This window comes from Acinonyx jubatus, chromosome C1 (genome assembly GCF_027475565.1).
Source record: "Acinonyx jubatus isolate Ajub_Pintada_27869175 chromosome C1, VMU_Ajub_asm_v1.0, whole genome shotgun sequence".
Lineage (NCBI taxonomy): Eukaryota > Metazoa > Chordata > Mammalia > Carnivora > Felidae > Acinonyx > Acinonyx jubatus.
Window position 1 is genome coordinate 632,350 of NC_069381.1, and position 22,581 is coordinate 654,930.

Below are 22,581 nucleotides of genomic sequence, written 5' to 3' on the forward strand. Positions count from 1 at the left end.
AAATGACAAGTGCTGACGAGGATGTGGGGCAGCTGAAGCCCTGAGCACGGCTGGTGGGTATGTAAAATGGTGCAGCCATTGTGGAAAACCATCTGACTGCTCCTCAAAAAGTTAAACAGAGAACTATTAGAAGAACCAGCAATCCCACCTCTGGGCACACGCCCCAAAGAACTGAAGGCAGGGTCTTGAACTGGTGTGTGCATGTTCACATTCACAGCAGGACTGTCCACAAGAGCCAGAATGTGGGAGGAACCCAGGTGTCCGTTAACAGACGGGTGGATGAACAAAACGTGGTCCCAAAACACAGCAGAATATCACCCAGCCTTAAAAAGGAGGAAATGCCAGCACCTGCTACAGAGTGGATGGACCTCGAGGTCATCATGCTCAGTGAAATAAGCCCATCCCCAAAGGACAAATCCCATAGGATTCCACTTACATGAGGGACTTAGAGTCATCAGATCCATTGGGACAGAAAGCACAGGGTAGGTGCCAGGGGCTGGGGGAGGGGTGAAGGAGTTCACAAATATGCCACTTCGGCATCAGGGTTATTTTGAGCTGAAGACCCTCAAAACACAGGAGCGAGAAGGGCTCTGGCATCGCTTTCTCTCCCTGAGAAGCAGGGACAAAGGCCCCACGTGGAGGACGCCCACGCAGCAGGGGGAAAGGAACGCGCGCATCGCCAGGGACCCAAGCCCGGCGGACCTCGTTAAGGTCACCCTCACCTGCCTCCACCCCACACACAGCCTACTTTCCCGCAGTCGCCTCTCCCTGCTCAGCCTGGCGCGTGAGCGCTCCCGTCTTGGCTTCTTTATGAGGCTCCCGTGTCACATAAAGCTTATGTTACTCGGGCTGTGGGCTTGTCCCCGCGAATCGTCCAGCCGGACACCCTAGGAGGAGAGGTAGAGTCTCGCTTCCCCTATGGGGGGAAATGGGGAGTTAGTGTTTAACAGAGACTGAGATTCAGTTTGAGATAATTAAAGTCTACAAATAGATGGTGAGGATGCTTGTGTGACAGCCTGAACATACTTGACATATAGTTTAAAGCGGTTAGAATCATTAGTTTTACGTTTACATAGATTTTACCACAATACACATATTTTTAGATATACACATTCTTTCAATCATTCCAATTCCAAAAGTGGATCCCAGAAAACCACCTTTTTTTAAAAAAGGTAATTTAGTTTATTTATTTGTTTTTAAAATTTCTTAATGTTTATTTACTTATTTTGAGAGAGAGAGAGAGAGAGAGAGAGAGAGAGAGAGAGAGAACAAGCAGGGAAGGGCAGTGAGGAGAGACAGAATACCAAGCAGGCCCCAAACTGTCAGCACAGAGCCCGACCTGGGGCTCGAACTCATGACTTTGGGATCATGACCTGAGCCAAGATCAAGAGTTGGACGCTTAACTGACTGACCCAGGTGCCTCCCAAGAAAAGCACCTTTATCTGCTAAAGACACAAGAAACTTCCAGTTCCGTGTGAAATGCACCAAGCAGTCAGGTGTCTGTCGAGGGGGCAGTGACAGATCAGGGCATAGCTGGGCTCTGGAGCACAAGAATAGGACAGAATAGCCCAGTTCCATTTGTGTTTAAAAAAAAAAAAAAAAAAAAAAAAGGTCTGCTTGGACAGATACATACGCTTTTATAAGACTGGTGAGATCACATGACACACATGTACCTGAGTACATTCCTAGCTACGCAGACCCGTCTGGAAAGGGGCTTTGTAGGAGGGGGTCCAGGAGGGCTCACCAGACAGACCTCCTCTCTTGTTCACGTACACCTGCCCTGCTGATTGCTCTAGGCGGGCACGCGTGACTTTGAAATAATAATACTAAAACGAGCAAGCCGAAACACCCTGACACAAAGATTTTCAGGAAACTCCCTCAGCTATGGCTTGGCCTCCTGGGGCACCAGGTTCGGCTCCCACCGGTCTCCCTCCTCCTCAAGTGCACCCTGCTGAGCCTTCGTGAACGATGCCACGAAGCCACCACGCCAAGGAGCTACCCACGGGACCGGCAAGTGAAACCCCTCCACCCCCGGATGGCTGGTGGCAACGGCAGCCTGGGTGCCGAGCGGCGCCCTGACACTCACCATGAAGAAGATCCAGGCGGGGACCAGCATGGCCACGGCCGCCGCGCTGGTGTAGAACTGGAGCTCCGCGGCCCTGCGGGGGCAACACACATGCCTGACGCTCTCTCTGCACGGCGGAGGCCGGCTTTCAACCAGACAGTTCACAGCGAGAATGCTCTAGAGAACCCGGGCGCCAGGGAGGGCCCGTGTGCCTGCCGGCCGCGCGCCTGGTGCACCCTGCAGGGCAGCCGCGAACGAGCCGGCCGTTGGGGTGCCTTGGCAGGGCAGCTGAAAACAGGTGGGGTTTTTCTTCCAAGTTTCCACAAAGCACTTTCACCGACTTGTTTTTTTAAGTTTATTTATTTCTTTAGTAATCTCTCCACCCAGCGTGGGTCTCAAACCCACGACCCCGAGATCTCAAGAGTCACAGGCTCTTCTGACTGAGCCCGCCAGGCGCCCCGTCCACAGAGTACTTTTAAAAGCCACTTAAGCCGAAGGGGGAAAGGTGTCAGGTCTACGGGGGATTCTGAAACTTCAAAAGGGCAGGGAGTCCTCTCGGGCCTACGAAATTGGGAGTTTCACGGGCTAACGATACTTACGAGAACCTGTATTTGTCCCCGCTGAGGAGCTTTTTTGAAAAAACATTTTGCAAACTAGAATAAAGAAAAGAAGAGGTTACCTGGCGATACGAGAAGTTAGCACAGACCTCGACTGGACCAAGTGTTTGCGTCCTTCCTAAGCAGGGACAATGACGGCGGCCCCTCGGGGATGGCCCCTGGATGTCCGCTGTGAGCCGGGCCCATGCTTGGGGGGCTCCTGGATGTCACTTCACTGTGAGGGGGTCACCAGGCCTGGCCCCTTTACGGAAGGGTAAACTGAGGCACTCAGGTTGAGCAATGTACCTGACGTTACCTAGCTCTCAGGTGTCAAAGGGTCCCAAAGTCCCTGCTCTCAGTGCTGCACAAAACCCCACCTTGAACCAAGAGTTCCCATAAATCAGTAACTGCCATGGGCCGGGCACCTGGGGACTCCACGTGTGAGAGCGAGTGAACAAAATAGTCTGAGCACATGAAGACTCCGGTGGAAAAAATATGGACAAAACTCCAGAATGGGACAAACCACAGGGAAAACCCACACATGGCCAATGAGAAGATGAAACTGTGCCCACCTTCCCCAGAAACCAAAGGGCTTGGCACACCCACTGGTGACTGCCCTCTGGGCTCCAGAAGGCGAAGCTCTTGCTCCAAAACAATCGTTTTGGGAAATGCTGGCAGTGAGGATCGAGAGCCCTGATCCACGTCACGGGCTCGTCTCTCTGATGGGAATTTAGCCTTCGTGATGGTCAAAAACCTAAATGGGAGCCTCGTGTGAAGAGACGCTCCACGCGCATCTAAACAGACTCGTTAACTCGCAGGCATCTGTATGCCATACGAGGAGGCGGTCACAGGGTCCAGGCTTCTGAGAGCCCCTGGTGGCAGCACACGATGCCCACAGGGTCACGCAGAGGGAGTAGAGCATACCCCTCATGAAAGCCGCTCTACTTTAATGCAAAAACAAGCAGCTACTGGGCCTTTCCACTGGAGGAGAAATACACACAGAATGCATGATGAGCCTGTATTCGATTTCTAGGAACTATAAGTGCAGGCAGAAAAAGCCAGAAGGAAATACATCTGCGTGTCAGAAATGAAATTAAAGGTGACTTTTAAATGTTTACTTGGCGGTGGGATGGAAAACCTCAGGGTGAGGCTGTCCGACTTTAACAGTAAAGCAATGATAAACTCCTGGACATTCGTGTGGTCACTTCCTCTCTTTCCCAGAGACAGGACAGACCCTAGAAGCAACTGGTAATTCTCAAAGAGCAGGTCTGGCCGATGCCTAAGTATGGACTTCAACACCACAGCCTGGATGCGGGATGGCAGCTGTACACTATCCAAGGAGCGATCCAGAACACAACAGCCAGCCCCTTCCTGCTGCAGGACAAGGAACCTCCCATGTGGTGCTTTTCCTCAGGCACCTGACACGGGCTTCCCCTGTGGGCACGGCCTCTCACGGCCCTCGGGGCACAGACAGCCACCAGGCCAGAAACTGCCCCTTTGTTCCCGCTGTAGGACGGCCTCTTCCACTTGGCTTAGCTGAACACATACGTGTTTACTCACAAGGGGCGTTACTCTTGTGACGTTACTCACAAGGGGCGTTACTCTTGTGACGTTACCTGGGCCCGCTAGCTCTGTGCATTTGGCCTCCGTTAGCTAACCATGTCCCTAAGATGCGTGTTCTTAATACCAAGACCATGTATTGTCAAATTCTGGCTGCTTTTTTAAGAAAAGGTTACCTTACTGGGATACGAGGTATTTTGGTATTTAGGAAAAGGCGGCATCAGTTGGGCCCGGCTCTGAATTACAGGACATAATTCTCAGTCAATCTGGATTTCAACGTCCATCATCCCCATCACACCACGTGTCCCCATGCTCTTCCTGACTCACCAGTCCATGATGTTGGTGGACAGCGCGGCCGAAAACCCCAAGACGTTGAAGCTTATCTCCGTTGCCGTGCACAGTGCCAGGCCTCCCATGACGGGGATGAGCGAGAGGTTGACCAGCAGCCCTGGAAAGGGCAAAACACACAAGGGCTGCGGCCGCCAGCCTGCCCGCTGCGACATCGCTTCTGGGTGCGAGGCCATTTTTATGCCCCTCGTGAAAGCCTCTTTCACTTTAATTCGAAAACATGTAGCTACTGAGTCTTTACACTGGAGAAACACAGAGGATCAAAGTGCACGCCTGCCCCCAAGCCATCACCCTCTCCCAAGCCAGGCACCGCACGAGCCCTTCCTCGAGGCACGACTGCTGGGCCTGGGGCCGGGGGGCGGGGGCGGGCAGGACACATGAAGCTGGGGCCCTGGGCCCCAAAGCCCCTCCCTGGCCAGCACCGAGGATGACGAGGGTGGATGAATGGTCTTTGGACCAGTCTGTCAGAAAGGGGAGCTGGGGGCGGGGGGCCCTGCTGCAGGGAGACCCCTACACGGTCTGCGTTCTTCACTCTAAGTGGAGGTTACTCCTCTGCTGCATTCTGAAATCCAGGAAACGTGACCCAATGGTAAAAAAGCCCGTGGAGCATGATGGAAAGGCACAGCCACTTTGGGAACAGGGTGGGGGGCCTCCCGGGTACTTTGATTTCAGATATTATTTAGTTTACTCTGAAATTCAAAATAGACGAGGGAAAAAGTCTTCCGTGTTAAGAGGTCCACGCTGACCTTTGGAGACCAAGGCCACCTCCCGGCACAGGACAATGCTGTCCAGACTCAGGTCCCTAGGGAGCCACCAGCACCCTCTTGGCTCTGCACGTGGTCTTGTCCTCTGGCCGGCCTGGCAATGTGTGTTGTGTGACAGACGGTCTGCGTGGATCCTAGAGGGCCGGTGGCCGTGAGTGCCGTTTCACCCTTAGAAGGACTTGCTTTCGCTGCTGGGAGGCGTCCATGGGCATCGGCGTGCTCGGGGTCCAGGGTAAGAGCCCAGGGCTTTGCCGGAGATCCCCCTCTGCTGGCAGGCCCCGCCTGCCCTCGGCCCTGCAGCCCCACGAGGCTGGTCTACCTGGCGTGCCAGCCAGTGCTCGAGAACCAGCAAACGCCTCTGTGGGGAGGGCGCCACACATCGGGGTCCCGTCTGCAGGTGACCCTCGGCTCTGAAATCCTGGTCCCTCGGTCATTCTCCCCAACTGATTCTTTTTGCTAACTGTCACCAAGATGTTGTCGTTGACCTTGATAAGGGAACTAGCTGACTCGCTACAGGCTTAGCCGCCACAGCTAGAGGCCAAATCATGGCATTTTAAAGTTGCCGGAATAAAGTTTTTAGTGTGGCTGAGCCACCGGCTCGATATGAAACCCAGTTCGTTTGTTTCATGTTGCTTATGACTCCTAGGAGCTGCTGTTTACCCTCCAATCAGATGGTCTCACATCACCTAAAACGCCTGTGGGGCTCCAGAGGCACATCTGGGAGGGCGCTCAGCCCTGTCCTTCCTCCCCCATCGGCCTTATTCTGGGATCTTGTCCTTTCCTTTCTTTCTTTTTAAAGATTTTTTTAAGTTTATTTATTTATTTTTGAGAGAGAGTGACAGAGAGAGAGAGACAGAGAGAGAACACAAGCAGGGGAGGGGCAGAGAGAGAGGGAGACACAGAATCCGAAGCAGGCTCCAGGCTCTGAGCCGTCAGCACAGAACCCGATGTGGGGCTCGAACTCACGAACTGTGAGATCATGACGTGAGCCGACGTTGGACGCTTCACCGACTGAGCCCCCCAGGCGCCCCTAATCTTGTCCTTTTCTTAATTGAAGCCGATGTGCATCTGCATCTAAACTCGTGTCGGTACTGCTCCTAGATGCGCACTACTCTGCACTCTGGTGATTTTCGCGGAACGATACTGGACAGGCTGCGTTTCAAAAGGCTGGCAGGAGAAACGGGGACACGTGTGTGTGGTGTGTAGTCAGAAACAGTCTGCCGGTCAGTGAGGGTTGGGATTTGTGGATAAATCCGATTTGATGGGCCTTATGGAGGGTGGAGAGGTGAGGCTGAGAAGCAGTGATGAACGGGAGGCTGTCGGAGGAGCTGGGGAAGGACACAGGAGGTGGCTGACCTGGGCAAGGGTGTCACCAGGGGCCACCTCGCATGACACGGAAGGTGGTCTTCCTGGGACAAGTGACCATTACTTCTTTCCCCAGCTCCCATGTCCCCACCAACCAGAGGCCTCTGTGCGTCAGCCAAGGTGAACAAACACCTGCTGAAGTGAACTCGTGAGGCACTCATGACCGGGCTAGGAGAACGTTCCAGGGGGGCTGTGGAACCGTTCACCCTGGCGTAGTGCCCCAGCCCCCACCCAGGCGGGCTTACCCGTGTGCTCCCCGAGGATCATCCGGGACATAATCACGGTGAAAATGGGAGCAGAGCTCTTCACTGTTTCAGCAAACGAAACCGCCACGTTTTTCAGGCTGACCAGACCCAAAACCACCGTCGCAAACCTACAAATAAGCCCAAAGTGTCATTAGGACTGAGGAGTCCATTTGTAGCTGCACAACAGACCTTCTGAGGAGCTGACTGTTCTCCTCCCCCGCACCCCGCCCTCCTCCCCTGCTCCCCACCCTCCTCGCCTCCCATGAAGGTGAAGGGGAAGGGCCCTGTGGGAAGTAGGTCCCACCTGCAAGGTGCAGCAGGCCCAGGGAGAGGAGGGCGTGTCTCTCAAACCATTATTAAATGACACTCATGGCTGCTCCAGAAAGAATCTGATTGCACCCAGATCCACAGAACCAATACATCTGTCGTCCTAATATCTAGACAGTCCTGATGATTATATAAAGCGTGCAATGAAAACACACGTGATCACCAGCTGGTCTCCCACTTAGTGACGGCAAAGACAGTTTATGCACATAAAAAACTTCAACTCTCAACCAAAATGTCAGATTCCTTACCTCATTAGACCCACAAACAGCATGATCATGATGAAATTGGGGGGATAAGAAAGCCGGGTTTTGTGTTGATATAAACAGCAAGGAACAAATATTTTAATGCATCCAATAAACGTAGTTGACAACATTTGCACAGCACCTGAAGGAGGCAGAGAAGAGGGTCAAGTTCTAAGGGGAGAACTACTTCCCTTGCTGGTGTGCAGGCAGACAGGACAAGCCGTTCTGCGGCGCAGACACAGCTCCCATCCCGAACCCTCGGCGCCCTCCTTCCCAGGGGCTGTGGGCTCCTCCGTGTGCTTCCCGCGTGGAGACAGCACCGACGTGTGAGCACGCGGGCCTGGCCCTCAGCCCCGGAGGCGGGGGACCCGCATTACCTAGCATGCTGGGCTCCCCTTCCAGCAGGGACAGGATGTACTTGTTGAGAAAGAGGGTGCAGAAGCTGAAGAAGAACCACAGCGTCAGGTAGAGCAGAGCCCGGGAGCTCCACACGCCCAGGTCCGACTCGATGACCGTGGTCTCCGTGATGGTGATGGTGAGCACGTTCTCCTCGGGGGCGCCCTCGCTCCTGCTGAAAACAATCTTCTCGCTGCGGGGGCCGAAGAGAGAGCCCCAGCCGAGGAGCGGCTTCCCCTTGGGCTGGTCCTCGGGGCCAGGGGCCAGCTCTGCCGGCGCCGAGGGTTTTGCTGAGGCTGACATGCTTGTCTCCTCCGGACCGTGGGCAGCATGGGTCGGGCTGGCTCCCGGGTGAAGGCCTGCACCACCCGGGGAGTGGTGGCCGTCACTCGCCCCTCGCCAGGGGACGCAGGCTCAAGCTGTTAAGCAAAGACAATGCGTTCCTGATGGTGAACATTTGAATGTCCTTAAAAGTTTCAGGCACCGATCTGAAGTAACTCTGAAAATGCAAATATGGAACTTCGGTCTTGTTTTCACATCTGCTTGCTAGTCTGACTGCCACGGAAGGACGGGAGCCCCGACAGCTCCCAAGCCTCCTCCCCAAGGCGCTGAAAACCAAAGCCTCCGCACCTGGCCTTCCCCAGGCACCCACCGCGTGCACGGAGACCTGGACGACCCCGCCCCGGCCTTTGCCACCAGGTCCCCGAAGCCATCCCGAGGGCTCTGCCCCTTCCCGCCCGTTCTGTGGTCCCGGCTGCTGTAATGCACACTGCCGCTCTCCCACACCTCACCTGGCTTTGAATATTTTATCCAGCTTTAAAAAAATTTTTTTTAACGTTTATTTATTTTTGAGACAGAGAGAGACAGAGCATGAACAGGGGAGGGGCAGAGAGAGAGGGAGACACAGAATCCAGAGCAGCTCCAGGTTCCGAGCTGTCAGCACAGAGCCCGACGTGGGGCTCGAACCCACAAACCGCAAGATCATGACTGAGTCAAAGTCGGACGCTTAACCGACTGAGCCACCCAGGTGTCCCAACTTAAAACAATTTTTATTTTTAAGTAAACTCTATGCCCAACGTGGAGCTCAAACTCACAACCTGAAACCAAGCGTTGCACGCTCCGCTGGCTGAGCCCGCGGGGCGCCCCTGGTGTCTTGTTATTTCCTTAAGCTTTCGATCCCTTCCTGTATCTTTTGTTTTACGGTCTCTCACAGCTCATCACCCGGGACCTTAGCGAGGTCACCCTGGTGTCTTGTGTGTGCCAGCAGACTCTGGCCTTGGGGCTGGACTGCACTTTACGGTCACCTCCCATCAGATCCTGATACGCGGGGACCCCACACACCCTGGGCCGAGGGGGTTACTTCCAGAGTTGAGGGCTTGGGGTCTGCTGCTGCTACGTGCCCCAGGGGTGTCACTGGCCCAGGACCCATTTTATCCTTTCTATCTTTTTTTACTGTTTATTTTTGAGAGGGGGGAGGGGCAGCGAGAGGGGGAGACAGGATGTGAGACAGGTGCTGTGCTGACAGCAGGGAGTCCGACATGGGACTCGAACTCATGAACTGTGAGATCATGACCTGAGCCGAAGTCAGGTGCCTAACCCCTGAGCCACCCAGGCGCCCCTTTACGCTACTTTCTAGATGAACCCTGCGGCATACGAAACCCACACCTGCCAGTCTCAGACCTGTGGGCATGGCTCCTGAGGTGAGCCTCCGGCCTCTCTCCAGGGATCACAGGCTGAGTCACACCCGGCTTCTCCCGTGGCGGGCTGGCCAGTTCTCCAAGTCCCTGCTTTAAGCAGAGTCCCAGTGACAACTGCCTGCCCCGTCTCAGGAGGGCCAGGGTCCCATCTCCTTCCCCAATGACATCAAACCCGGGACCCCAGGTGGCCTCCGATGGGCTGGCCACTCGGATTTCCTGTTCCCTCAGTTTCTGACGCCTGGGGTTTCCTCTGTTTGGGGGAACTCAGTCACACATCTAAAAGGATGTCCGTCATATTTCATCCCTAACATCCAGGCACGTGGAGCGGGGGGGGGGGGGGGGGGGGCCGGGCGCTGGGGCGGCCACACCGCCAGCGGGAGCCGCACCCCCCTCTCCAGCCCCGGCCCCTCCAGCAGGACATCCCTCGGGGCTCAGGCTGCCCACTGCCCCACCTGCCCCACCGGCCCCTGCGCCTCTGCAGGCAAGTGCCCAAAGGCTCCTAGCACTTTAGATTCTGACTTCCCCACAGCCCAAAGCTGGTTCCTGTCCTTTTCCCCAGGCAGAGGCAGCACCAGAGACGCGGCCATCCTCCCCCTGCCCTGCCTCAGCCCCTGGTGTCCCTCCCCCTGTCCACGAGCCCGGAGCCACAAGCCCCAGCGAGCGCCCTCGTCTTGCCCAGTCTGCCCGCACGCACCCCAACCCCCGCTGCACCAGGACAGCCTCCCCAGAGTGCAGCGCGGGTCATGACGAGGGGTGCCGGCCCTTCCGTGGGCCCCCACCGTCCCCACCCGAGGACGAGCTCAAGGGCTCCGGACGCTGACTGCAACACTCGTGTTCTGCTTGCTCTTCCCCAGCCCGGTCCCACTGTCTTGTTCAGGGTAACGACGTGTCCGTGGGTTCCGTGCAGCTAGACTGGCCGGGCCAGAGGGGACGTGGGGAGTCCGTGCTCTACCCCCCTCCCCGCCTCCCCCCCACCCGCCTGGAACCAGGGTCTGGCTGCAGGTGCAGGTGAAATGCAGGGACAAGCCCACTGCTGTGGCACAGGGTCTCTGAGAGCAGAGGGAGCACCACAACCCCAAAGGCCTCCAGGCCCCAGACCCTGGCTCCTTACAGAGGGAGTGAGGAACCCTTCTGCCCGGGGCCTGGCTGCCCGCCCTGTCTCCCTGCCCCTCGCCGCCTCTGTGATCTGGGGGCAGCGTTTGGCACAGGGGCCCTGAAGTCGCTGCCGAGATTCCAAGGTCCACCCAGTTTGCAGGCCAAGGGGCTACCGATCCAGAGGCACCCACGGGACCCACAGTCCCAGCGAAGAACAGGCTGGCGGGGAGCGGTCCCCTCACAGCATCCCCACCCCCCCTCCACCCCCGCCCGGGCTTCCCTCTGAGGATCTCCCAACATCCTAGGAGGAGCTGTGGTGCCACCCTCACTCTCCTCCTTAACAAAGTCCAGTCTCGCTCCCACTGAGAAGCCGGGGCCATCCCTGCCCCCAGTCATCGTCAGAGACCTAAGAAACCAGAAACAACCATTTGAATGACACACATATTCTCTTTGTATATAAACCTTTAACAAGAAAGTAGATTTTAAATGAAGGACACGGCTCCAATCCTCATGCCTGAATCACGAGGATTCTGCTAACAAACATTCACACTGTGCCCCCGTGAACATTCTGTGCGCGTCTTTCCGTGTGTTTCTTTTGGACCTGTGCCTGGGAGTGACACCTTGGTCATGGGTGCCTATGGCGTCCAAAGACACAGCACCAACCTGCACCTGGCCACTTCACTCGCCCTTGCTGCTGCTGTGTCCTGCTGCTCCGCTCCCGTAGGGTCACACGGGAAGCACCCTTCCGGCAGGCCAGGGGAGGCCCTCAATGCTGGCTGCACACGCACACGCCCAGAGCTCAAACAAGCTGGCCACAGGGGGCCCAGCTCTGCGCACACCAGTGAGCACAGGGATTCATGGGTGCGGCCCAAGCACCAGAATGGTTGCTAGCTCCTTGGCTGATTCTCAACCGCGGCCAAACAGAGAGCCACCGCGCTCCCACCCAGGCACCCACAGTTGTTACTGACTGTCCCAGGCTGAAAACACCCACAGCACAGATGCAAACAGGTTCCAGACCTAACCGGTGTGGATGTGTCCTTTCTAGAGTCTTTGCGAGTGACAGGAAGCAACAAAAGAAGGGACAACCCACGAGGCTGTGGCTGGGGTTGGCTGCAGGAGCAGAGGTGGTGGTCCTGGGGGGAAGGGGGGTGCTGTGAGCCCTTCAGGCACCTCAAACACGTCGCCTGAGGGCGGGGTTAATGCCGCAGTTCTGTTACTAGCAGAACAAAAGCAAAACACAACCTAAATGTCTCCTGAAGCAGAAACAAGTGAGAGCACACAGCGGGGCCGAGGCGCACAGCAGCTGGGGGCGGGCCTCCGCCACCACAGCCAGCGGGGAAACCTTCCAGCTGCCGGAGCCCCGAAACGACAAAACCAAGCGGTGGAAGGCAATCTATGACACGCTTACCCACAAGGCTGTCCCCCCCAAGACCATCCACATTCTTCCATATTCTTACAAAGAGTGTAAAAGAGTGTAAAAGAGTGGCGAGCAGGGAACTCAGGCCCCGTCCAGCAGACCAGCGGCCAACACACCAGTGATCCCATCCCCCATGTCCAGAACAAGGCACAGGCAGCCAGGGGCAGAGGCCCAGGCCACCACAAAACACTCACCTTCCCGTGCATGGTCTTTTTAGGACCATCAACATCTCCAGAGACAGTCCACCCAGTCCGGTGACAAACCAACGTGACAACTGGGCACAGAGACGGGCAGACCCCTGGCCTCACGTCCGGCCGGGGGGACAGAGGGGCAGGGGCCCTCCAAGTGTGCAAGGCTCCCACACCAAGTCCAAATATGAACACCAGGTCTGGGGCCGTCCAGGGCAGAACAGACGCTGGCTCTGCCTCTGTCCTTCACATCAACACTCGCTAATCACACAGGGATTCCCGGCCTTGCTTGCTTCCGTTTGGTGGGGCGGAAACCCGCGGAGGTGGGGGACAGAAGAAGGCAAGGGTGTCAAGGGGCTTGGTCAGGAGAGTGAAGAACTCAACTCCTCCGGGGGCCTGGGGTGGGGGCTGAAATAGGCAGGGGAAGCAGGGGCCGAGGACCACAGAGTGGCCAGGCAAACCACCAGAGGAACCTTCTCTGGAGAACTCAACAGGCAAAGGAGAGACCTCAAGTAAGGAATCGAGGCCCCAGGGAGAGGTCTGAACAGAGACTGCAGCTGAGCCGCCTACTGGGACATGAGCAAGACAGGAAACGTGAGGAAGGGGCTGGAAGCAGGGCAGAGCGGGAGGAAGGTCAGTCCCAGAAGGGGGGGCATCAGAGAGAAGTGCCCAGCCACAAGGAGATACAAGCAGGAAAGGGCCCTTGGAAATCCAGAACAGGGCAGCAGGAGCGAAATCTCACCAGAAGCTCCTAGGAAGCTCCAGCTCAGGGCAGGACCCCCCAAAAGGAGCGGGGGGGGGGGGGCTGCTCCCAGCCACACCCACAGATCTGCTCCCAAGAAAAGCTTCCTCAATTCAGGCCTGAAGACCTTGGCGGGTTGAGATCAATGGATGCAGATCAAAGATCAAAGATCACCGCTGAGAGGGGGTGGCCAGTGGGGGAGGGGCGGCAGCCTGGCCACTGCAGGGAGGGACAGGTGGAGCCCAGGGCCCCAGGTCCTAAAGCTCTCAGAAGGACAGAAGGGCCAGGCAGACGCCACGGGGGGGGGGGGGGGGGGGGGAGGGGTAGACGGAACGTCCAGAGAGGAGTCACCCGCCTGCCGAGCTGAAGCAAGGGCGCGCTTGCGTCCACACTGCTCCCCGGCAGGTGCAGACTAGTCACAGGCAGGAGGCCTGACTTCACCCTGAGACACTGGCACCGGAAGCGAGCTGCCGAAGCTGAAATCACTAGATATGAGAGTCCACGTTTGCCCCGATCCATTGAGAAGAATGTGGTATTGCCGTGGTGTTGGTGCCCACAGACACACAACCGCAATGTAGTCGCGAGCACACGTCAGACACACCCCAAAGTACGCACATCACAAAGGTCAAGACCACTGGCAAAGACCACGGGGTGGGGGGGAACGTGGTCACTGAATGCAACGTGGGATTGTCCCCAGACAGGACCACCCACCAGAAAAGGGACATCCATGGCATATTGGCTGAAGTTGAATACAGTCTGCAGATTAGACAGTGGTCTTGTCCCCAAGTTAAGATCTGGGACGATACTCCTGGACTACTTACTAAATCGAACTAAGCTCAGGTAAGACGTCAGCAGGAGGGGCTGGGAGATGGGTACACAGGTAAAGTTTTTTCTTCTGCAAGTCTACAAGTTTCTGAAAATAAAAAGTTTAAAATTTTGAAATAAAAAACTCGAGTGATGGGTTAAACAGAAATGATTAGAGCTGAATAAAAAGTTATTTGAAAAAATATCTGAGGAAATTATCTGGAATGCAGCACAGAGACATGAAATTAAAATATTAAAGAGACGTTAACCCAAGCATGGAAAAAATAAGAAGAAAGAAGTTTCCAGCAGAGAAAAAAAGAGAAGAAGAAGGGGTGCCTACTAGCTCAGTTGGGAGAGCCTGCAACTTTTTTTTTTTTTTAATTTTTCATGTTTATTTATTTTTTATAAGAATGAGAGAGACAGAGCATGAGCAGGGTAGGGGCAGAGAGAGAGGGAGACACAGAGTCCGAAGCAGCTCCAGGCTTGGAGCCATCAGCCCAGAGCCTGATGCAGGGCTCGAACTCACGGACCGCGAGATCATGACCTGAGCCGAAGTCGGACGCTTCACTGACTGAGCCACCCAGGTGCCCCTAATGGGGAGCGTGCAACTCTTGATCTTGGGGTTGTGAGTTCAAGCTCCACATTGGGTGTAGATATTACTTAAAAATAAAATCTTAAAAAAAAATAGATATAAAGAAGACAAAACTTTGAGAAGTAACAGAAAATCTGAATTCTGGAGTCAGAATATACCTTAAAAAGAATAAATAAGAAACCCACACGGAGACACACAGTGATGAGCCACAGAACGCCACAGAGGGAAGGTTCTGACGCACCCAGGCTGAGTTCAGATCACGCACAAGACAACAATATTAAAATTACACCGAGCAACTAGAAACGCGGGAGGGTAAGCCCAAGACAAAGGAGACCGGTGGTGGGCCAGGAGGGGGCACGGAGAGGGGACGACAGAGGACAAGTTCTCAAATGCACCTGTTCAGATAGCTGTGACTTCTGGAACTACATGAACGCTTAAATGCTTAAAAACCAAAAATAGTCAGGGGTGCCTGGGGGGGGCTCAGTCGGTTGAGCGTCCGACTTGGGCTCAGGTCACGATCTCACAGTTCATGAGTTCGAGCCCCGCGTCGGGCTCTGTGCTGACAGCTCGGTGCCTGGAGCCTGCGTCGGATTCTGTGTCTACTTCTCTCTCCACCCCTCCCCGGCTCAGGCGCGCTCTCTCTCTCAAAAAATGAATAAACGTTTAAAAAAAAAAAAAAGTGGGGCGCCTGGGTGGCTCAGTCGGTTAAGCGTCCGACTTCGGCTCAGGTCATGATCTCGCGGTCCGTGGGTTCGAGCCCCGCGTCGGGCTCTGTGCTGACGGCTCAGAGCCTGCAGCCTGTTTCAGATTCTGTGTCTCCCTCTTTCTCTGACCCTCCCCTGTTCACGCTCTCTCTCTCTCGGTCTCAAAAATAAATAGATGTTAAAAAATAAATAAATAAATAAAATAAAGTCAAAATGACGGGGTTTTGTGGTGATAGGGGTTCAGAGCTGACGGCCAAGAAAGAATTCTTGAGACATCTTTGGTGCAAAAAGGTGATTTTATTAAAGCTCAGGGACAGGACCCGTGGGCAGAAAGCACTGCACTGGGGTTGTACGGAGTGACTGGCTATATACTGTGGCGTTGGGGGAGGGAAAGATGAGAGGAAGTTTCTAAAGGGATTTTCATGTACTAAAGAAGACTCCCGGGATACCAGACGCCTTGCTATTGTCAAGCTAGGGCTGTTTTCTCTCTAGTGAAACATTAACATTAGGACAGTAGGGGTTCTGGAGAAATGTCTTGCTCTGTATTTGCCACAAGTATCTGTCAATGGGCTGCGGGTCATAAGGGCATTTAAGGAAATTTAACGGACCTGCCACTTCCTTCTCGCCTCTGTTCCCCCCTCACCATGGAGGGGAGAGTGATGCTGAGGCTCCAGGGCACTGAGCCTACAGGTTTCTGGAGGTTAGGCTATTGGCAAGATTGCCTTTTTCTTGTAATTTACTAAGATATTTGTAAACTGATGGAGACTCCGGTCCTGCAGGACTGAGATCTCTATCAGCTACCATTGGTTTTCTGTCCTCTCCTTTGTCCTTGGGTGGTCGGCAGTGCCTGAGGAATGTCACACGTATCCCACCTGGTGCCGGAGGAGGGGGGGCATACTAGCTTGCGATTTGCCCTCAGCTTGCCTTATGCTCCCTCATCACAATCAATAAAATTTCTCAAGTGTGATATGGGGGCGCCTCAGTGGCCAAATCAGTTAAGCATCCTGCTCTGGACTTTGGCTCAGGTCACAATCTCAGGGCTTGTGGGTTTGAGCCCCGCATCGGGCTCTGGGCTGACAGTGTGGAACCTGCTTGGGATTCTCTTTCTCTCTCTCTCTCTCTCTCTCTCTCTCTCTCTCTCTGCCCCTCCCCCGCTCACACACACAGGCACACATACTCTCTCGCTTTCAAAATAAATACTTACGAAAAATAAAATGAGATACAAACAAAAATATATGAGCCAAACCACAAATCAAATAAGTAACACAGTCACACTGAAGAGAGGAGATAAAGAACCCACCCAAGTACCTTCTGAACATGGTATTTAAAATACACGTGCTCAGATTCAAGACCAAAAGAATCCTAAGCAAACACTGAACTCTAAAAGGTAGGCTTTTTTCTTGAGTCATGGGTCAGGAATTCTGGGTTGGGCAATAAGGCAGTATATTGCAGCTAACGGGAGTGAGACCTCGGGTGTCTTCAGACCAGGCACAGACACAGGGAGCAGGAAGGGTGAAACGGACAGTGGCGTTGAGAGGAGCGGAGGAATCAGGCAGCGGCACTCAAGGGTCCGGACAGATAGAGGCCCAGTCACCGTGCGTGTCCACAACAGACACATCTCTGCCTCTGTTGCGCAATCTGGCCGCTGAGGGCCCCGAGGCAGTGACAGCCCAGTGGCAGCAAGCACCCTGGCCCAGTGTTTGTTTCTAAATCTCATTCTCCACTGAAATGAACCAGCCTCCTCGGAGAAATGGCCGATTCCAGGGCTGGGGCATTAGTTGGGCCAGAAAAGGAAGCGCTCAAACAATGATGGGGACACGTCCAAAGGACACAGAAGGAAGCACAAGAGAACGCCCTCTGGAGAAATCCAGGGGCAGCGTGAGAGAGAAAGTAAATAATGGTAGCACAGGATTAGAGCCCGCTGAATAGAATCAGCACCCAAACATCCACAGTGATAAACAGGGACGAGGAGAAAGCCCTTCCCCACAGGACACAGTCAACAGGCCCATGGAAGAGGGAGGGGAGAATGAGAAAATCAAAATCACACTTTGGCAACCTTCACCATGATCCCACTAACAACTGCACCCTACAGATCTCCCTTCAGCTAGAGGAAGTCCTGCTCATGGGTTCCACAAGACACACGTGGGAATGTCCACGGCAGAAACCCAACTGTCTCTCCACAAGAGAATGAATACAGAAGCCACGGAATTGTCACACAGCGCGACATCAGACAACAGGAAAAATGAGTAACGCACAGTAAATACACAAAGGACAATGACACGAAGCTCTTCTCAACATGGATCAAATGACATCAATGTCTGTCATCAGTAAACAGCCTGCAGTTCGAATCTTGAACAGAACACGCGCTCCAGGAGGCAGTGAAAACCCTCAGAAGCTGTGCTGGGCATCACACACGGAAGCCGGAAGTTAGCTGGCCCCGGGCTCAGAAGCTCCCACTCACCCAAGTCCTGGTGGGGTCACAGACGCCTTCCTGGACTCCAGTTCGTGTTTCCACGGCCTGTTCTTCTTGCTTAAACCACGCGACTCAAGGAGCTTTCAGAGAGAAGCAGTACTTGTCCTGCAAAAACTAAAGGTCAGCGACCCTGATGTGACAACAAGGAATTGACTTTAAGAGCCAATAGTGGATTTCGAGTCGCCCTGGAAGCAGGGTGGGGCAGGCTGGACCAGGTGGCTGTGGAGCACTGGCTGTCCCCAGGTCACTGGTGAGAAAGGTCTCAATGCTCTCTCTCTGATTAGGGTACAAACAAGAACGAAACCATAACCTTTTCCGCCCAGCATGGAGTAGGTGGCTAATGAACTGCCTTTAGACCAGCTCTTAACTTCTCCCTTGCCCAGAGTTGTCCTCAGAATGTTCACACGGCGTGACTAAAAGGAAACTAGGTCGGGGTGCCTGGGTGGCTCAGTTGGTCGAGCGTCCGACTTCGGCTCCGGTCATGATCTCACACGGTTTGTGGGTTCGAGGCCCGTGTCGGGCTCTGTGCTGACGGGTGGGAGCCTGGAGCTGCTTCGGACTCTGTGTCTCCTTCTCTCTCTGCCCCTCCCCAACTTGTGCTCTCTCTCAAAAAAAAAAAAAATAAATGTAAAAAATAAAATAAAATAAAATAAAATAAAATAAAATAAAAGGAAACTAGGTCTACTGAAATGTGGGGACACCCCACAAGAAACAAATCCGTGGTGGCTTTACTTTGTATGAGCCTGGCACTAGGTAACACGTCCTAAACAGGGGGCTGGACTCTGCTCAATTTTGCAGTGAGGGGCCCAGGATCAGCTGGGAAGGTGCCTACGCTCCAAAATGGAGACCAAGCCACGGGTGCTGTTTAGTGTCACCTGCTAATGCCACCGTGGTACGTTCACCACTGAAGAAAAGTTCGGCTGGAGGCTAATAAAAATAAAGACGTCAATATTTCCCCATACAATGTTGCAGACTCCTAAATTCTAAAGCCTGAGGTGAAGAATTCCTGTTTTGGAACAAAGAGCTCCAGATGTTCTCAAACACTTGGTAAGGAAATCTAGATGGGTTCAAATTGTCAACAGGGCATTTTAGATAAAATGTACTGAAAGGCTGCCAGTTTTTACACAGTATAATTCAAAAATTCCATCTCTGGGAATCTATCCTGAAGAAACAATTGAACAAAGGTCTTGTTGGCCCTCCGTACGTAGAGGATAGACGTGGTTTTAAAATAACTTTGTTTTTAAGACCGAGACACAGGACGCTACCCAAGTATCCAACAAGGAATATATCGGGGCGCCTGGGGGGCTCAGTCGGTTGAGCGTCCAACTTCGGCTCAGGTCACGATCTCAAGGTCTGTGACTTCGAGCCCCGCGTTGGGCTCAGTGCTGACGGCTCAGAGCCTGGAGCCTGCTTTGGATTCTGTGTCTCCCTCGCTCTCTGCCCCTCCCTCGTTCGTGCTCAGTCTCTCTGTCAAAATGCCAGGTTACCAACTGTGGTCAACTCAGGCGGAGTTCCACATTCATCAATATTTTGGGGTTTGTTTGGTTTCTCTTCATTTTCTAATTTATGCTCAAAGTAGATTTCTTTAACCTAAAAACCTTTCTATTTCCCTTTTCATACTATTTAACATGGTTTCATTCTGCTTTAAAATGTTACTTGCAAGTTCAAATACTTTTGGTAAAATACATTCTACTCCATTAAAAAAAAAAAAAAAAAGACTTTTAAAAAGCCACCAAACAAAGAATCCATCTCTAGACAGGTTTTTTTGTGTTTGTTTTTTTTTTTCTTCTCCCCCTTTCACAGCCTCGGTGAGCACCGGGTCAAAGGCCCAAGCAGGAGTACTGCACGGCAGTCACCTGGACAGGGCCCAGCGAAACCAGGGAAAGATGTCAACCGATGACTGGAGTGAAGGAAACCCTGAGCCTGAATTTCCCACCCCAACTGACAAACTAACAGTCCGATAAAACCAGCACTTGGCGGGAGGCCAGCCTTTATCCTTGACAGTTTCCTAAAATCCTAGGCAGAAGAAACATCTAGTGCAATAAAATACGTGGGCGACCGTGCCCTTAGGCCCCGGGACAGATGAGGCATCTTTTACCTGGGTTCGCTCCGGGGCCGTGTCCGCCTCGGGGGCATAAAACTCGAGAAGCCCAGGAACCGTGACACGCCCCCCCCCATCGGCCCCCGCAGCGAGGACGCGCGGCCGCGGGTGCGTCCCGCGCCTTCGGGTGTGCGAGGCGGGATTAGGAGTGGGAGGGCGACTCCGGGAGCCGCAGGCTCGTGGAGAAAGGGCGGGCCCGGCGAGGTGGAGAACAAGGGCCGGTGCTACCGGCCCAAAGGCGAGGGGTCTCTCGGAGCGGGGACGTGAGCGGCACGGCGAGCGCGAAGGCCCCGGGGTGGGCTGGGGCCTCTCGGAGGAGAGGGACTGGGAACAGGCCAGCGGGGCGGGCTCGGGTCCCGACAGCAACAGGCGACCATCGGAGGCAACCTTTACCGTTTTTTTATTCAGCGTTTTCCGCGTAAACTGGCCACCCACCCCTAGACAAAGCCCCGAGGCATCGAGGACGCCCCCCGCCCGCGACGTGAGCCCGGAAGCTAGAGGGCCGGGGGAGCCTTCCAGGCGCGAGCGCGCCCGAGCCTCTGCTCTCCGGCGGGAAAACAGCCCCTATTCCGGGGCGCATAACGGGACGCCGTGCTGCGGGACCAGGGGGCCCCTTCCCCCACGCCGCGGTCTCTCCACCCACCGGTCGCAGCGGGGCCGCGGGAAGACAGCCAGCGCGGGGTCTCCGTGCACAGCCGGGGGTGGGAGAGCGCCGAGCATCGGCGACCGCGCGGGCCGCTCGCAGCCGTGGACAGGGCGCCCACCCCACTAGGTGGGCCACCCGACTTCGGGGAGCGCCGAGGGGGCGAGGCCTCCGGGCAGGGCGGGTGGGGGGCGCGGCGCCCTCTCGACACCGGGCGACCCCGCCTCACTTCGGGGCCTTAAGGGCGCGCGGCGTTTAAAGTGGGCCGCGGACCGCGCGTCGGAGAGGGCGGCCTCCGGGGAAACGACCGGGGCCGCCTGCTGCTGGCCGGGGCGCGCCCGGCACGGGGCCTGGTGGCCGCGGAGGGTGGGCTCCCACGCCCCGAGGGCTCGGCGTGAGGCTGGGGTGTAGGAGAGGCCGCATCGCGGAAGGAAGGCCCGAGCAGAGCCTTCCGTCCTGTGTGGAGCGGAGGCCGGGCGGGCAGCGCCTCACCGTGGGGCGGCCATCGTCCCTCCGCCCCGCTCTACGCGGCCGCCGGGCCGGGGGCGGGCCGCGCCTCAGACGGAGGTGCCCGCAACCGGCCGGAAGCGACGCGCCGGAAGGGACGCTCCCAGAGCCGACAGCGGCCCCTGTGGCGGCGCGACCCGCGCTCCTCGAGGTCCCGGACCCCAGGGCTTCCCGGCCGCCGAGTCGGAACTGGAAACGCAGTCGCGCTGCTTGGCGACGGCGACCTTCGACCATTGTTTTAGTCCGGACCCTACCATCGCGGCCCAGGCGGGAGGGGGTGTGACTGGCGACGGCATCCCCCGCCCACTGTCCCCCATTGGGGGAGGTGTATCGAGCGTCAGCGTCCCCCGCCCATTGTTCCGGTTCGGACCGTAGGACTGCGGCTCAGGTTGGGGGGAGGGGGCGGTTATGTTGGGCGTCAGCGTTCCCCGCCCACTGCCTTAGTCTGGACTGTACCACCGCGGCCTTGGTAGCGGGGTATGTTAGGCGTCGTGGTTTCCCCCCCCGCCATTGTTCTGGTCGGACCGTACCACCGCGGCCCAAGTGTGGAGGGGTGAGTGTGCCTCGGTGCCCGCCTCCTCCTCCTCCTCTTCCTCCTCCTCCTTCTCTCCCTCCCCCCACCTCTTTGTTCTGGTCCGGACCCTAGGATCGCGGCCCAGGTTGCGGGGGGACGGAAATGTTGGACTTCCGCGTCCTTTGCCCCTTGTCCCGGTCCGGAACGTACCATCGCGGCCCAAGTGTGGAGGGGTGAATGTTGGGCGTCGGCGTCTTCCCCCCCACCTTTTTGTTCTGGTCTGGACCGTACCACCGGGGCCCGGGTGGCGGGGGGAAATGTTGGACGTCGGCGTCCCTCACCCATTGTCCTGGTCCGGACCGTACCACTGCGGCCCAGGTCTGGGGGGGTGTTGGGCGTCGGCGTACCCCCCACCCCGTTTGTTCTAGTCTGGACCGTACCACCGAGGCCCAGGTTGGGGATGTGCCGTGAAGTCCCGGTAGTCTGTGGAGGCCCTGGCCTTTGAGTTCCACTCGCGGCTGCTGATCAGGTTTTGATTTGGAGGGACAGCAGTTGCAACCCAAGCTGGCCAACTTTAGAAGAGGAAGACGAAGGGAGCGTACTGGCTGGTGGAACTAGCAGCCCGGAGGCCCCTGGCGCAGCTGGGTCCTGAGGCCAGGAGCGGAAGTGCAGGGCTACACCTGGAGGGCTGCACCTGTACCTGCCCACAGAATTTACATAATTTTCAGGAGCGAGGTTATGGCCAACGGGCTCTCCTTCCTGATGTTAGGTTTCATAGCTTTTCTGTATGTATGTATTTATAGAGCGAGCACAGCGAGGGAGAGAGAGAGGGAGAGAGAGAGAGAGAGAGAGAGAGAGAGAGAGAGAGAGAGAGAGAGAGAGAGAGAGAGAGAGAGAAAATCCCAAGCAGGATCCCAACGTGGGCTCGTGATCTGAGCTGAAACCAAGAATCAGATGTTTAACCAACTGAACCACCCCGGAGCTCTCTCCGACTTACTTTTCTTTATCATGCTTTAAAATTAGCGTCTGGGTGGCTCAGTCACTTAAGCATCCGCCTCATGACTTCGCTCAGGTCGTGATCTCATCGTTCGTGAGTTCAAGCCCCACATTGGGCCCCACGCTGACAGGATGGAGCCTGCTTGGGATTCTCTGCCCCTCCCCTGCTCATGCTCTCTCTCTAAATAAATAAATTAATT

The 22,581-nt window shown here is 55.5% G+C and overlaps 1 protein-coding gene across 14 annotated transcripts in view; it reads right to left on the bottom strand.

Annotated features, from left to right (window-relative positions):
* The window catches only part of SLC35E2B (solute carrier family 35 member E2B), a 28,133-nt gene extending 6,950 nt beyond the window's left edge, over positions 1-21,183 (bottom strand). For 2 of the 14 annotated variants that reach the window (XR_008291379.1, XM_027060718.2), the window contains exons 1-8: positions 19,719-21,177; positions 17,609-17,725; positions 7,890-8,327; positions 7,519-7,654; positions 6,944-7,071; positions 4,549-4,669; positions 2,665-2,718; positions 2,087-2,159 (exon numbers count right to left, since the gene is read on the bottom strand). Coding sequence is in view for 13 of the 14 variants with exons in the window: in XM_027060718.2 (XP_026916519.1) it covers positions 2,087-2,159; positions 2,665-2,718; positions 4,549-4,669; positions 6,944-7,071; positions 7,519-7,654; positions 7,890-8,211 (834 nt within the window). In the remaining variant the exon portion in view is untranslated. Of the gene's footprint in view, positions 1-2,086; positions 2,160-2,664; positions 2,719-4,548; positions 4,670-6,943; positions 7,072-7,518; positions 7,655-7,889; positions 8,408-12,311; positions 13,027-13,047; positions 13,352-13,868; positions 13,961-17,608; positions 18,250-19,718 lie in introns of those variants that run through there. The other 12 variants (XM_027060722.2, XM_053205452.1, XM_027060721.2 and 9 more) reach the window with 12 other exon arrangements.
* Between the last annotated feature and the right edge of the window lie 1,398 nt (positions 21,184-22,581).